Genomic DNA, 14799 nt, shown 5'->3' on the forward strand with positions numbered 1-14799 from the left:
AATGAAAAGGAAACAAGGTTGTCTATTGCGCCTCTAAATGACTCGGGAGTCGGGAATCACTCAAAATGAGTGGGCGAGCAAATGGACATAATTCATATTGAATGTGACTGATATGCACTTCACATTCCACCGGACCTGCTATTCTGTCCGGAACTGACAAATTAGATGAGTCAGTGCGGCCTTTCAATTTCATTCCTTCAACACAAAGAGCTGCTTTCTGTTCATTTTTTTATTTATCTATAAAACATTGGTCCGCATAGACCGCACTCCGGAAAAAAATATATAACTTATGCACCATATGTAAAACAGAATATACCTTATGCACCGTATGTAAAACAGAATATACCTAATGCACCGTATGTAAAACAGAATATACCTTATGCACCGTATGTAAAACAGAATATACCTTATGCACCGTATGTAAAACAGAATATACCTTATGCACCGTATGTAAAACAGAATATACCTAATGCACCGTATGTAAAACAGAATATACCTTATGCACCGTATGTAAAACAGAATATACCTAATGCACCGTATGTAAAACAGAATATACCTAATGCACCGTATGTAAAACAGAATATACCTAATGCACAGTATGTAAAACAGAATATACCTTATGCACCGTATGTAAAACAGAATATACCTTATGCACCGTATGTAAAACAGAATATACCTAATGCACCGTATGTAAAACAGAATATACCTTATGCACCGTATGTAAAACAGAATATACCTTATGCACGGTATGTAAAACAGAATATACCTTATGCACCGTATGTAAAACAGAATATACCTAATGCACCGTATGTAAAACAGAATATACCTAATGCACCGTATGTAAAACAGAATATACCTAATGCACCGTATGTAAAACAGAATATACCTAATGCACCGTATGTAAAACAGAATATACCTAATGCACGGTATGTAAAACAGAATATACCTTATGCACCGTATGTAAAACAGAATATACCTTATGCACCGTATGTAAAACAGAATATACCTAATGCACCGTATGTAAAACAGAATATACCTAATGCACGGTATGTAAAACAGAATATACCTAATGCACCGTATGTAAAACAGAATATACCTAATGCACCGTATGTAAAACAGAATATACCTAATGCACCGTATGTAAAACAGAATATACCTTATGCACCGTATGTAAAACAGAATATACCTTATGCACCGTATGTAAAACAGAATATACCTTATGCACCGTATGTAAAACAGAATATACCTTATGCATCGTATGTAAAACAGAATATACCTAATGCACCGTATGTAAAACAGAATATACCTAATGCACCGTATGTAAAACAGAATATACCTTATGCACCGTATGTAAAACAGAATATACCTTATGCACCGTATGTAAAACAGAATATACCTAATGCACCGTATGTAAAACAGAATATACCTTATGCACCGTATGTAAAACAGAATATACCTAATGCACCGTATGTAAAACAGAATATACCTTATGCACCGTATGTAAAACAGAATATACCTTATGCACCGTATGTAAAACAGAATATACCTTATGCACCGTATGTAAAACAGAATATACCTTATGCACCGTATGTAAAACAGAATATACCTAATGCACCGTATGTAAAACAGAATATACCTTATGCACCGTATGTAAAACAGAATATACCTTATGCACCGTATGTAAAACAGAATATACCTTATGCACCGTATGTAAAACAGAATATACCTAATGCACCGTATGTAAAACAGAATATACCTTATGCACCGTATGTAGAACAGAATATACCTTATGCACCGTATGTAAAACAGAATATACCTTATGCACCGTATGTAAAACAGAATATACCTTATGCACCGTATGTAAAACAGAATATACCTAATGCACCGTATGTAAGGCTGGAACCGCTCCAGCAGCCCGGCACCACAGCACTGTGTGTAGCCCCAGAGCAGTCGAGGCACTGGCTCTCGACGCTGCCTTTTCCCTGGAGGCTCAATACTGTCTGCTCTATTCGCCGTGGCGGCAGACTTCCCACACACACACACACCCACACACACACCCACACACACACGCACACACGCACACACACACACACACACACACACACACACACACACACACACACACACACACACACACACACACACACACACGCACACAAAAGGCCCTGTGTAAAAAAAAACCACTTGCATAACTTGGACTTGGACTTAAACGGGGTAGTGAGACAGCCAGACTACCTTAAGGTGAAAGACGTAAAAACCAGAGTAAAGACACAAAATCATTAAAAAACAAAAACATTTAATTTGAACGTATTCATTTCCGTTAAACCCCCCCCCCCAGTCATTCAGGCCTGCTCTCTTTCGATCTTAAAGTATTTCGACTGACTTTGGCCGTCATGCGTTTTCGCATAAAAGCCCACGGCTTCTCAGAAAGAGGAAACAGCTGATTTTCTCCCCTTTTCCCAGTTTCATTTGTCGGGCGGCTCGGGCCTCGGGGTTATCGGTCGCCTCCTGACTGACGGCCCTACTTCCTCTGCGCTCTCCCACTTCACACTCACTTCTGCCTCCTCCATCGCTCCACCTCCAAAACTGACAGGACATGGCGAGCATGGGGGTGAGAAGTTCACCTCTTCGACACAATCTTTCTGTCCATTACTACCTAGCGGAGAATAGACATATATTATATTTAGTTATTATATGTAGTTATTATACGTAGCTATTATATGTAGTTATTACATGTAGTTATTATATGTAGGTATTATATGTAGTTATTACATGTAGTTATTACATGTAGTCATTATATGTAGCTATTACATGTAGTTATTATATGTAGTTATTATATGTAGTTCTTATATGTAGTTATTATATGTAGCTATTACATGTAGTTATTATATGTAGCTATTGCATGTAGTTATTATATGTAGTTATTACATGTAGTTATTACATGTAGTTATTATATGTAGTTATTATATGTAGTTATTACATGTAGTTATTACATGTAGTTATTATATATAGCTATTACATGTAGTTATTATATGTAGTTATTATATGTAGTTATTACATGTAGTTATTACATGTAGTTATTATATGTAGCTATTACATGTAGTTATTATATGTAGTTATTACATGTAGTTATTATATGTAGTTATTACATGTAGTTATTATATGTAGTTATTACATGTAGTTATTACATGTAGTTATTATATGTAGGTATTATATGTAGATATTGCATGTAGTTTTTATATGTAGTTATTATAAGTAGTTATTATATGAAGTTATTATAAGTAGTTATTATATGTAGTTATTATAAGTATTTATTACATATAGTTATTATATGTTGTTATTATTAGTAGTTATAATATGTAGTTAATATATGTAGTTATTACATGTAGTTTTTATATGTAGTTATTATAAGTAGTTATTATATGTAGTTATTACATGTAGTTAATAGATGTAGTTATTATATGTAGTTATTATTAGTAGTTATTATATGTAGTTAATATATGTAGTTATTATACGTTTTTATTATATTTAGTTATTATTAGTAGTTATTTTATGTAGTTAAAATATGTAGTTATTATAAGTATTTATTATATGTAGTTATTATATGTAGTTATTATATGTAGTTATTATTAGTAGTTATTATATGTAGTTAATATATGTAGTTATTATAAGTTTTTATTATATTTAGTTATTATTAGTAGTTATTATATGTAGTTAAAATATGTAGTTATTATAAGTATTTATTATATGTAGTTATTATTATTTGTTATTATATGTAGTTATTATATGTAGTGACAATAAACCGCTGTTCTCTTTAGTTATGAGTAGTTATTATATGTAGTTAATATATGTAGTTATTATAAGTTTTTATTATATTTAGTTATTATTAGTAGTTATTATATGTAGTTAAAATATGTAGTTATTATAAGTATTTATTATATGTAGTTATTATTATTTGTTATTATATGTAGTTATTATATGTAGTGACAATAAACCGCTGTTCTCTTTAGTTATGAGTAGTTATTATATGTAGTTAATATATGTAGTTATTATAAGTTTTTATTATATGTAGTTATTATTAGTAGTTATTATATGTAGTTAAAATATGTAGTTATTATAAGTATTTATTATATGTAGTTATTATTATTTGTTATTATATGTAGTTATTATATGTAGTGACAATAAACCGCTGTTCTCTTAATTTCTGATTAAAAAAAGAAAAACACAACAAAACGCTTTTAGTTTCAACCCAAGCCAAAGTTTTTCGACGGCTTCCAGGAGACAATCAAGGCCGAACCAGACAGAGCCTCCATCGCTTCCGTGCAGTTGCTCCACCGCTGCCTGAGCGCTCGCTTCTCCTCCTCGCGTGGACATGTGACCGACACACAGCAGAGCCCGCCAGCCTGGTGGTCCCATGACCCGCCACCAGCGAGGAGGGCCGCCCTCACGGGGGGGGGGGATCTCAGGACGGCGGCGCGCACACGCACGTACACGCATGCGCACGCACGTACACGCACACGCACGCACACACAGACACACACACACGTGAGAAAAAACCCTTTCATTAAGCTCATTAAGACCGGCACAATACGTGTGTGTGTGTGTGTGTGTGTGTGTGTGTGTCTGTGTGTCTGTGTGTGTGTGTGTGTGTGTGTGTGTGTGTGTGTGTGTGTGTGTGTGTGTGTGTGTGTGTGTGTGTGTGCGTGCGTGTGTGTGATTGCACACGCATGTGCCTTTAAATTGAAAGTACTGAATCACAAGAATTGAGCTTTTATCCTGCAGGAGGATCCTCTCGAAATAGTTATGTACTATTTACTAATAGTACTATTGTGTAGTATTAGATCGAGGTGGCACTGAAAATTTTCCCGCAAGCAGAAGTATGCCGCAATAATAGTTATTAAGTATGAGTGATAGTACTATACTTTACTTGAGCCTGGTTATAGCAACATTTCAATGGAATATTAAACATTTATGTAAAAACTCAAATGTTCAATAATTGCATCGGAAGTAAACACACTCTACTGTAAATATCCAAACTAAAATATTTATCAAGTCTTTTGTTCAACGCTACTTTCCCGTACGACGGCATTGTGAGTTGGCTGGGGCTGGCGGAAACATCAAGTCGTCGATTGTTTTTGGGGTTGAGTTGGTCATTGTCGTTCTACGTCGAGCGATTTTCCAAAGCCAGGCTCGGTGGACGCTACGTACGCTACGGCGACACACAGAGAAATGGATTGAGAGAGAGAGAGAGACTTTTTGACTTTTTGAGGTTCCTTTGTTTTTCAGTAAGTCATGTCATAGCAGCAGCAACTTGATCACGAAGGAACCGAAAAAAAACCCAACAAAAACCAGAGACAAATCAGTCAGCCGGTAAACAGGCAGCAAGAGCACAGACATCCCCCTTCAGAGATAACTAGGTAGGCGGGGATCTGCTGATGTCTTCACCAGGTTTGAGACCGCTGTTCACTATCAGGACGGCTCCCTTTGTACAGTTTACCTCCTTAGAGAGAGAGCGAGAGAGAGAGAGAGGGGATGAGGAGACCTTGAGACGGGTGGAGGAGGACGGTGCTGCGCTCCGGTCGTCCCACGGGGGGGGGGGGGGGGGGCGCACGGGCCCTTCAGGTGACATCTGCAAACACCATTTCCTCGCCTTCGCGGGGGGCGGGTGGGGGCTTGTTTCGTTTGTCTTTTTTTTTTCCCTTTTAAAAAAACAACCTCCGCCGGCACACAAGCACGCAGCCCCGAAGGGAAAGGTGTCGCCTCGCGACGCGGCGTACGTGCGCGGCGGTCCGCGCACGTACGTGAGTCCTACGGACGGGTCAGTGCGTCCGGCTCAGGGCCGGGGGGGCCGCGAGCCGAACGGGGCCACGGGACCGGGAGAGCTCTCAAGGGTCTCGAAGTGTGAATCGGCTCGTGAGCCGGGCCAAGCAGAGGCCGGCCTCCGCTTCCACCAAGACGCCATGAGCGGCCCGCGGCACTGTTTGTGTTCCACCGTTTGGGTCACGGCGCCACAGATAAGCCTGGCGCCGGACGCGGAAACTGATGTTTTAAGGGGCGACCAATCAGAACCAAAGAAGCAGCTACAATAATAATAATAATAATAATACAATAATAATAAGATTGCAGCGATGATGATTAAATGCTGCTGCTAACCCACACTTACAATAAATATATATATATATATATTTTTTTTTTTAATACCCTTATCAGTCCACAATGGGGAAATTTGCAATTTCTCTGCATTTACCGTCCTAGTAACTGACGTATCTAGGAGCAGTGAGCTGCCATATAGAGGCGCCCGGGGAGCAGTTAGGAGGTTAAGTGTCTTGCTCAAGGACACATCAGCACTCTACCAGGAGGAGATGGGGATCAAACCGGCTGCTTACTTGACGACCCGCTGTAGCTCCTGAGCTACTGGCCCCCTATATACAGTATACAGTGTACAATATAGAGTACAATATGTATACAGAATGTCTGAATGTGATTGTACGGAACACAATCAGGTGTCTGGTTCTGTGCCATTGATCACACACAGACACACACACACACACACGCACACACACACACACACACACACACACACACACACACACAGATCTTGCGAACAGCTGATGTTATTTTGGCTCTGCTCGTTCCCTACTGTGAAGGGACGGGGGATTGCATGTGTGTGTGTGTGTGTGTGTGTGTGTGTGTGTGTGTGTGTGTGTGTGTGTGTGTGTGTGGTTGGTGGTCCCCTATTGCATCTCAGGAAGAAGGCGTCAGTGCTGGAGGACAATCGGAGGATATGTGCCGACATGAACACTTATCCGCTGATAAGAGGGCTCTCTCTCTCTCTCTCTCTCTCTCTCTCTCTCTCACACACACACTCATACAAACACACATGTGCACACACGTGTACACACACACGTGTACACACACGCACACACATGCACCGGGCTCACAATGAATATCATTATCCTGTACTGTATGGTCAATCAGGCTGGGGCTTGACAACTTGACAACATCCACAACAACACACACACACACACTCACACGCACACACACACACACGCACGCACGCACGCACACGCACACACACACACACACACACACACACATACACACACACACACACACACACACACACACAGTACATATTGTCATCAGCAGGTAACATGGGATAAGCAAAGCTGTTCATATACTGTTCATATTATATTATTGTATGCATAATTCTTCGCTTGCATCGCATTCGATTCAGTCCCAAAATGTCCTCCCACTCTTTCACACCAGGACAAAAACCCAAGAGCTTCACTGCTTCTCTGATGAGGATCTATGTCGCGTCACAGAAGAATGTGTTTGCTCGAGAGGCACCCGACGCCTGCCCATTCCCACTTTCTTTCCTGAGCAGAATTCCAAGAACTGTCGGGTTCCCAATGGGAAAGCTCCGACCTCTCCTTTCGTTCCCAGCCACGCGAACACAATGGGTGATGTGCACAGAAGCGTCACGTCTCGACGTTCGGCATCAGGTTCGGTGCCATCGCCGTTGGAAGCCTGAAAATGGCCATTCGGAGTGGAGCGTTCGGTTCCGAGTGGAGCGTTCCGTTCCGAGTGGAGCGTCCCTTTCCGTTTTTTTGGGGGGTCTTTTTTCTTACGTTTCTCTGTCTTATACCCGTGATGACCCTTGAGCGAGCGCGGCGTTTGTATGCCTGTATCCCTTCTCCTTATCCCACTTATCCGTCCCCTTGGTACCTGTCCAACAGCTGGGAGCGTACGGCTGATGTCACTGGATGACATCTCGCTCAACAGGCAACCAGCGCGGTCATCACTGGAAACGAGGAGTGTAACACAAATGGAAACGCCGATCGCAGTCGCGCACAGAAAAAAAACCCTTTCCATCACAGCAGTCAAGATTGGAGATTCCTGACGTCGCTTCCGCACAGCGTTATTATTCCCCGCGGCAGAGCGCCCTCTCTATAGAGCCCCTGTTTATCATCGGAACAATCCGCCGCTATATCTGAATGGGTGCAGGGGTCGAGAAGGCGGGCGGGCCTCAGGAAACACCCCCCGCGTCCTCTGGGGCTTTGGCCTTTCGACCCCTGTCGCTCCCAACGCTCTGACAGGCCGCCGCTTCAGCCCGGCCTTCCCTCCGTGTTCCGTCCTCGGGTTTATTATGAGCGGAAAACAGAGACGGAGAGGAAGGGAGGGAGTATTTTTTTTTTTGCGCGCTACCGAACAGTAGATCTCAAAGGGTCTCGACACCAATGGGATGTGCAGGATGTACGCTCTTGTTCACCGTGCTGTAACTGTTTTGCATTATCACCAGATCTACAGTCCAATGAAAAAGGCGACACAGAAGACGAAATCTTGCGTAGGCAAAGTTTCCAGTAGGGCTATCTGTCACTTATCCATTCGAGATTATCAACTGTGAAACCCATTGGTGCTCATAGGGTTGCCAGTCGTGGCATTACAGTGCGTACCTGGCAACCCGCAACTAACTTGAAGCGATGTTTCACAGCTGGTCATCACTGTGGAACGTGTATTTTTATTTGAAACGACTAAGATCTCGATCTCAACTCAGCTTTGGAAATGCTGGAAGGTGTATTTCCTTAATTTCACGGGGGCTAGGCTAGTCGATCCCCTCTGCAGCCCTGCATCCATCTAACACGGTTGGCGTGCAGGTCAGTGCTATCCTGGGACCGGGCACACGGGGATGAAACTGGCATCGACCTTCTTGTATGAATGCACAAAAAAAAAAGCGATATTTCGTCTAAGTTGCCTGACCTATTTCAGCCTGATGTCAGTACAGTTATTGATGCATCCCTTACTGAAGACATAATGTAATATGTAAGGCAACTGTCCTTGAGATGCAGAACTGGGCTGTTAAGAAGCATCACAAACAGACAGCGTACAAGGGGACAATAGAATAGAGAAGATTTATCAAGTCTCCATCTATAACAAAAGGTTGGTTCCCCGAGCACAAAGTCACATTGATTGATTGATTGATTGATTCATTTTATTTAAGAATTTCATTTAAAAAAAAAACACCAGTTCACTGTATTGAGTGTTTACTTTTTTTTTTTATATACAAAAATGTCCACAAATAAATAAATAAATAAATAGATAAAAATAATATTGAGTGTTTACATTAAAGGAAAAGTCAGGATAGCACGATAAAGCCCAGAGGCCAATTCCATTGTGGATATTCCGAATTACACAGAATAATGAATCAAAACCATAATATAATTCACATTATTATCACCATCAGTCACTACCTCACTGCTTCTTTGGACAGTGCCCGGCCCTGTACTCGTCACTCAGTTAATAGAACTCATTAAAAACTGTACATCTGAGATAAATACATCAAAATACCAACATTACTCCACAGCCTCCTCAGCAGATTAGATACCAGTCTGGGTCTATCGATAATAATTAAAATAAATAAACGAAATCAAAACAACCAAGAAAATAATATATCGAAAGACACCCTATTCACAGACAAAATATTATTCTATAAATAACCTCTGAGCCAATTCTGAAGCGCCAGCTTGAAACCTCCCAAGCTGCTTATGATTTTTACATTTTCCTGGCAATCTACTCCACAGATTTACTGCCATGTACAAAAAAAAGGTTTCCTTCCCCAGGTGACTCTTAAACCTGGGAGGAACAAAGTCAGTGGAACTGCCCCTAGTGGAATAGCTGTGAATACCCTTCACCTGGATGAAATCTTTTTTTAGGTATTGAAGGACAGCACCATTCACAGTCTTACTCCTTCCTGTACTTTCAACTACCCAAGGGTCAAGGTGAGTCCTCATGGGGAGTTTCAGAACAACCGTCACTACCTTGTTTCGAGAAGCCTGAAGTCCCTTTTAAAGGTACAAAGTCAAACCCTTGTACCACGAACAGCAGGAGTAGCCAAAATAAGGCTGGACAAGAGCGCCTGCCAGGGACACCATTGCCTTCCTGTCCGCAAATGTTGAAATTCTAGCTGAGAAGCGCATCCTTTGATTGACCTTGGTGAGCACCTTTTCAGCCTGGCCTACTCCTGACAGATGCCTATCCAGCACACAGCCCCAGTAATTGATTGACTCCTGAACTGCAAGCACAGTGTCACCGACAACATCCCCAAACCAGGGGACCTTTTTCAGTTGTATCTTTCACCCAAACAATACGGACTCTGTTCTTCCTAAATGGAGTGACAACTTGTTATCAGACATCCACCTGCTGACATTAAGACGTTCTGCGCTCAGCGTACTTTCAGCTGTGCTTTTTTCTTAATGAGGAAACAGTACTGAGGAGTCATCTGAATATAAAAAAGGCTTCACATAAAGTGACGGACTTCAGGTCGTTTATAAATAAGAGTACGCTACCTTGTGGGATCCCACATTCTATTTACTAAGGATGAGACATTGTCGCCAACAACTTCTACCACCTGCTTCCAATTTTTCAGATAGAAGCTAACCCATCTGACCAAGTCAGTTAAATAAAATAAACAGGTATCAGCGGAGTGGGACTTTCGAAAGACAGCCTGAAATCTGTATCGTAAATTGTGTGAGGACAGAAAATTGTCAATCTGATCAAAGATGATCTTCTCAATGACCAAAGACAGATTACACACAAGAAACAGCTGGGCCTATAGTTTCTGTGATCAAGTCCCTCCCTTTCTTGTAGAGGGGAATCACTCCTGCAAGTTTAAGAACATTGTAGATCATTGCTCAACAGACAGATTTACAAAATGGGTGACTAGCTGGAGTATTATCAAAGCCAGTTGGTTTGGAGTGGTTGAGCTTGTTGTGCATCTCAAGCACAACTGCCTCAGACACCTGTGTCCAGGAGAAGCACTCAGCTTGATTTGGATTTTGGAATTTTTGTTGTTTGTTTGTTTTCAGTCTTTTACAGACAAGCTGGGTGAGAGATTTCCATAGCTTTCCTGGGTCACTCCTATGTTCAACAATCTCCTCATTAAAGTAAGCCTTTCCGGTGCTAGCAATTAATCTTCCAGCTGCACTCCTTTACTTCTTGTATTCCGCCCAACTCTGATGGTTTCCTGATTTTCCTGTATTTAAAATATTGCTTATTTCTCTTCTTAATAGCCTCTGGAATATCACCATTCGTCCAGGGCCCTGTCCTCTGTTTCATTCTCACCTCTCTTAATGGGGCCAGTTTGTCGATAGCTTGTAAAAACATACCTTTAAAAAAACCACACCATGCTTTTTCCATGTCAGTACAATGCGATACGAGGGACCAGTTCATATGACTCAGACAGTGGATGAGTGCTTCTTTGCTGTCATTTTTCAGAGATATAGATTTAACTCTCAGAAACACACTATAGATGGGATTTGGCACTGATTGACAAACAATAAGGCTGTCAGTGAACTACAGTTGACGGCTCAGTTTACAAAACACAGTTGACGGCGCTGATGTTGATCTACATGGCCCGCAATGGAAATAATACATTGGCGGTTTGGCGTCGGGTATTTTGGCTGCGTTTACAATTCCGCTCATCTCCACCAGAGCCACCGCTGATCTGAGCTTCAACCAAGGTTAACTCAAATGATGACGCTATGACTATGACTATGACTATGAATATGACTATGAATATGACTATGACTTTGAATATGACTATGACTATGACTAGGACAATGACTAGGACAATGACTATGACTATGACTAGGACAATGACTAGGACAATGACTAGGACTATGACTATGACTATAACTGACTATGACTATGAATATGACTGACTAGGACTAGGACTAGTACTAGCACTAGGACAATGACTAGGACTAGCACTAGGACTATGACTAGGACTATGACTTTGACTATGACTCTGACTATGACTATGACTATTATAGCATGGAACATCGGCTGTGTCTCCCCATGGTATTTTCACAGATCCCCAATTTCTACGATGTTAAAGACAGGGTTGGATTAGGCTGTCATAAAACGGGAGGCGGTGGGCTGGGGAGGTCTATAAGAGGAGGGACGGGAGGGTGGTGGGACAGGGTGATGACGGAGGGTTGGGAAAGACCAAGGGGAGGAAGACGTACTTCTCCGCGCGCTGGTGGCGACCTCGGCCTCCCGACACGCCCCCAGGAAGTGGTGGTAGGTCTCCATTTCGGCGGCGGAGATCCGTACGGTGGAGTAGGCCCGCGCCCACTTGCGGCAGTACGGGCAGCGGGATGGGAGGGTCGAGAAGAGGATCCCGTCGCGTGTATCCGTCGCCATCCATCCCTCCATCTAGGGACCTGTCTGTCTATCAGTCTGTTGATCTATCTGTAGGCCGGTGACGCATCGCTCCCCATGGCGCGTTTGTGCTCGGCGGCTCTCTCGACTGCAGCTTGATACGTAATGCATAGAAGCCACCTCGCTAGTCAAGGACAGAACAGGAGCGAGAGAGAGAGAGAGAGAGAGATAGAGATAGAGCGAGACAGGGATAGGATAGGATAAGGCTGAGGGAAAGAGTGTGGGAGGATAGATAGATAGGCGCAAAGCTGAGGCCGTCTCTCCCTCCGTCTCCAGGACCAACTGTCTCACAGAGCGTTTGCGTGGTGCCTCTAACCTCCCAATGCCCTCACTCTATCCCTCTCTCGCTCTCTCTCTCTCTCTCTCTCTAAATCTCTCTCTCTCTCTCTCTCTCTCTCTCTCTCTTTCTCTCCATCATAATCTCTACAGGTACACCAAGCCTCTTAGACATGTGTCCGCTAAGCGCATGGACGAGTGACTCAGCTACGAGGCGGGTCATTGTAATCTCCATGGGTTTGCTACAGCGGCGTCTCCGTAAAGTTTTCTTTCTTGCATGAATGACCCTTTCACTCTCGGCTAATTAAAAATGTCTGAAAGGTTCGAGACAAACTACCCTCATCAGAAAGGTAAGCAGAGCAGAACAGGTAAAAAACGCTACAGTTAAAAAACAGTAACGCCGTTTTTTAACTGTAGTGCGTCACAATAGGTTTCTTTTATATAACTGCGTGCGCCATCGGTCCCCACCCTTGGGAAGACGGCCGTAGATGACTCTTCTCACAGCCAACCAAAACACAGCAAACACTCTTTATGGAAGCCAATATGCACGACCACAGACAAGACGAAGAAAAGAAAAAAGTCCCACATCAAGAGATTGTTGACGGAAAAATGGAATGAAACTTAAAGGAATGAGCTTAATTTCAGACCTTGTTGTTGTTGCGACGCTGTAAGTAAGTGGACCAGTTTCCCGAGAGAATCCCAAGAACAAGCAAATCCCCTTTTTATGGGGCGTGTAAATGGCTTAGCTCTTTAACAACTCTCGTTGTTGTTGTCGTGCTTCAGCGTTAAAGTTCCGTAAAAGTTCCCTTCCTTTAAAATGTACGTACGACGGTTGAAAAATGAAAAACTTGGTTGTACATAGCACGGATTTGGAAGAAAGGGGCTTCTTCGCAGCGGGTTATTAGGTTTGATTATTGTTATTGTTGACCGCTTGAAGGTGGCAATAACCTGCACATTATCACATTCCTCCGGCCTCACGTCCCCGTTCCGGCGCGGGGCGGCACGGCTCGGAATGCCTTGTCGCTTAAGCCCGGAGTGGCGAAACGAGTTAATGAACGACTCCGGCCGACTTAATTCCAGAACTGCGGCGCGGATTCCGGGTGGACTTATAGCAAAGCTCTGCTAGACAGCGCCGCTCCCACGGGTTAGGAGGGGTCACTGTGGCTGTGGTTGGGTTAGGGGTGAAATCCTCACTGCCAACAATAAATACCAAAAAACACCTCAGCATAAGTGTAAATTCATTGCATTACACACCATGATCATTACAGATCATCCGCTGTGGTGAGTATTATGTATAAATAATATTTGTATAATTAATGTATAAATATTTACCATGCCTTGATACAGGTTTGATATGGAAACCTTCACACCTTCCTACTTCAAAAGCAGAATTGTTGATGTAGGTTCATTGTTTATTTTTAGGTTTATCGTATAATGGCAAAAAATAAAAAGTATTGCATCTTGCAATTTGCTCCAATTTATTTTGTTGATTTTTAGGTCAAAATTTGGTTTTAGATATAGATTTAGTGAATGTTGCCAATTTTTCCAAGTATTTTAAATTGTGTCTATACTGTATACACTGTATTGTATAAATCAAAATGAGAATTGTTGATACCATTGTTTATTGTTTAATAATTTGTTTTATTTGTACCAGTTTTTGATCTTTTGTATAATGGAAACATCTATCTATCTATCTATCTATCTATCTATCTATCTATCTATCTATCTATCTATCTATCTATCTATTGTTGTTAAAGTAAGAATCGGCAGTGAGCCTCCAGTACAACAGATCCTTTCATACAAATGTACAAAACAATGACTTACAGATTGATAAATGGCACCTCATCACCTGAACATTAAAAAAAGGCAGAAACTTACACATGACGGATCCCATGGTGGCGGTGGCAGGGGTCCCTTAACAATCCACAGTTCCCACAGGTGAGACGACCCGCGGGGGCTAAAAAGACCACCTCGGCTCTGGGTCACACGGAGACATCGCACGCGTTGGAGGTCCACTTAAAATATATGTGTGTGTGTGTGTGAGTGTGTGTGTGTGTGTGTGTGTGTGTGTGTGTGTGTGTGTGTGTGTGTGTGTGTGAGAGAGAGTGTTATAAAGAGCAAGCAAGAGAGAGAGAGAGAGAGAGAGAGAGAGAGAGAGAGAGAGAGAGAGAGAGAGAGAGAGAGAATACCAGTGTGAAGGTCCTGGTCAGAGACTGAACGTTCATAACGCTGGTTCCCCCGAAGCGCTTGACACCAGAAAACCTTCAACAATGGCCGACATCCTCCCCCTCAACCCTCCCA

General features: G+C 42.2%; 1 protein-coding gene across 1 annotated transcript in view; it reads right to left on the reverse strand.

Annotated features, from left to right (window-relative positions):
* mcf2l2 (MCF.2 cell line derived transforming sequence-like 2) overlaps positions 1 to 14463 on the reverse strand; it is a 102503-nt gene extending 88040 nt beyond the window's left edge. The window contains exon 1 of the mRNA XM_080009325.1: positions 14377 to 14463. Coding sequence (XP_079865451.1) covers positions 14377 to 14392 — 16 coding nt within the window. The 5' untranslated portion in view covers positions 14393 to 14463. The remainder of the gene's footprint in view (positions 1 to 14376) is intronic.
* Positions 14464 to 14799: the final 336 nt, after the last annotated feature.

This window comes from Zeus faber (assembly GCF_960531495.2).
Source record: "Zeus faber genome assembly, chromosome: 1".
Lineage (NCBI taxonomy): Eukaryota > Metazoa > Chordata > Actinopteri > Zeiformes > Zeidae > Zeus > Zeus faber.